Source organism: Perkinsus marinus (assembly GCF_000006405.1).
Source record: "Perkinsus marinus ATCC 50983 genomic scaffold scf_1104296960440, whole genome shotgun sequence".
NCBI lineage: Eukaryota > Perkinsozoa > Perkinsida > Perkinsidae > Perkinsus > Perkinsus marinus.
In genome coordinates, this window is record NW_003206145.1 from 71,996 (window position 1) to 74,616 (window position 2,621).

Genomic DNA, 2,621 nt, shown 5'->3' on the forward strand with positions numbered 1-2,621 from the left:
GTGAGAAAGATTGGACCCTACACGCGGACTCCGTCGTCTACCGTATGAACGCTACCAAGAACTCCACTACTGGTGAATCACCCTACTCTATGCTGCTCAACATTATTCCCCGCTGTCCTTTCTTTCAATCTCATATGTCCAATAATAGCTCATCTTTCTCTACTGAGCACGTCTGCTTATTTCCGGTTGGTACGGTTGTTGCTCGCAGGGTCGAGCAACCTTTGAAGCTAGCTCCACGTTACGAAGGGTCTTATGAAGTACTGGCAGAAGTGCGTCCTGGTACTTTCCGCATCCAGAGACTTGGCGCCACTTCACCCCCTATAGACGTGAAGCAGGACCGCCTGAAAGCATATCCAACATCTGATCTTATTCAACACTTCTAATATCAGTCTTATTCCCCATACAGTCCATTGCTTTCAGACGTGTAGCAATGAGCGCTGTTGCTGTTTTTGTTCATCTCTTTCTTTCTTGCTGCATCTACTAAACCATTGTAAGCTTCGAGGGGGGGGGACGTGTAAGGAGTCTTCACTCTCCGCTCCGCTCTTTGTATATTCCGCTAACGGGGGACGTGTAAGGAGTCTTCACTCTCCGCTCCGCTCTTTGTATATTCCGCTAACGCCCATAGCCTGATCGATACATAGCACAATAGCGTAGAAGTAGATCTAAGTGCAGCTCACATATATCCTCACCTCGTCGCGTTGCTAGTATGGTTGGAACCCCAACAACTTAGGGAGTCCCTTGGAGTGTGGATCGACAGTGTCGATTCGACACATAGTCATCCCTGGTAGGAGTCGGGCTTTACATTGCAGTATCCGTATAGGAATCGTGGTTACGATGTATTATGACAAGAAATGCCCTTGACCAGTTATATATGCGTTAATCCTACTGTGCCACTGCTAAGCTCCGCGTTGTGAGTCAATACTTGCACACAATACCCTTCCTTCGGTGTGCCCCAGGTTAACGTGTACCCAAAGAACTCTCACAACCTCTATACAGTGAAGACCCTTCATTCTCGAGTGGCAGTCCTTGAACAACTACTCGAACAGAAGCCAACGGGAGGAAGGAAACCGATGCGTTGATTCAGGGAACTTATTCGTCATGCATAACAACTTGAGTGGGCCATGATCCGAATTTATCATTCCACTCGATATACTCCTCAAGCTTAGCATCACTGGCATGACTGTGGGCAAGCGCATCGTCGAGATCAGCCTTGCCCAGCGGTCGAGGAATAACATTAGAATATTCCTCCTCGTCACCCGATGATACAATTTTGGCCAAGGCTTCCCGTATGGGTACCTAGGAGACTCCTAGTAGGAATACCATCAAAATCACGATACAAGTTCGCCCAAGGCAGAGCTTTAAGTATAGCGCGTCCTCATGACTCGGTAAAATCGCCCAGTTGAGTTTATGCCTCATACTAAAGTAGTTCGTCGCTATCAGAATCTGATGCCCTACTATCGCAGCGGCGCACATCAACTGTTTGATGTCACTCCCAGAATATCCCTCGGTACTCTCTGACACTCGATGTATGACTTCTTCATTGAGACCGGCTGGTGTCTCAGTCAATATGCTAGCATGATGTAGATCCAGTAACCTGGTGATTAGATACTTCCGAGCTCCTATGCCGGGCAGCGGGGTGTACCTGATCGCACCAGCTGGGCATCACCTAAACTGCATTCACCATAACTGTAACACTACTGTAACTGTATCACTATATCAGCTATAACTATATAACAGCATTTGTGTTACGTGTCAATGCTATGGGCTTCGTGGAACGATCATATCCAGTGAGGGCCAAATCAAAGAGAATCATGATCTTCTTGTTAGATACCCTACAGCTTTTTGGGGAATCTCCTCAATGCGGCAGCGTCAATCTGCCAGGGTAGATTGGTCGCTCCAAGGAAGAGTATTCGAGACTCGGGTCTGCTGGTGATACCATCCAGAGCGGCAAGGAACTCATTCTTTAATCGTCTCGTGGACTCGTGGTCCCCTTCGGATCTTGCACCGAGAATACTATCTACCTGCAAAATGATGTGGAATAAACGCAGCAGCTGCTAGTCGAGTGGTGTGATGTGAGATAGCCGCAACATATCGATGAGGGGAGCATGACGTGATCCATCATCGGCTCCATGGTATTGATGTTTTACCTCATCAATGAATATGACTGTTGGTTGGTAATGATCAGCCACTTGGAATAAGGTATTCACCATTTTCTCACTCTCCCCGATCCATTTCGAGAAAAGAATTGATGCCGACACGTTTATGAAAGTGGCATTCACTTTAGAGGCTATCCATCGTCCCAACATGGTCTTGCCGGTACCTCATAACAACAGGCATTCAACCTGGGGTGGGGTTAGAGCGATGGACATGCAATCGCGATAGAGGAACATACGGGAGTGTTATCCGAGTGTCTTCATCATTTCAAAACTTCAAACCAAGTCAGGTGTCCTTATATGTGACAACTCAGCCCCACCATTCATAGGAACCATTCGACGGATCATTCGGCTACCGGTGCCCTGAGACATGCTACCGGGTGGTCCAAAGAGAAGTATGCCTCTTGGTGGTCTTGTCAAAGGGGAAGTGAAAAGCTGCGGGAACTTCTGTGGCATTATCAGTACTTC

The 2,621-nt window shown here is 47.6% G+C and overlaps 1 protein-coding gene across 1 annotated transcript; it reads right to left on the bottom strand.

Annotated features, from left to right (window-relative positions):
* Positions 1-1,089: 1,089 nt before the first annotated feature.
* Pmar_PMAR014978 (Meiotic spindle formation protein mei-1, putative) lies at positions 1,090-2,320 on the bottom strand (the record flags this gene model as incomplete). Its single annotated transcript, XM_002772715.1, has 4 exons — positions 1,090-1,296; positions 1,456-1,642; positions 1,837-2,021; positions 2,148-2,320. Coding segments are annotated over 4 exons (752 nt in total), but the record flags the coding sequence as incomplete, so codon positions are not given.
* Positions 2,321-2,621: the final 301 nt, after the last annotated feature.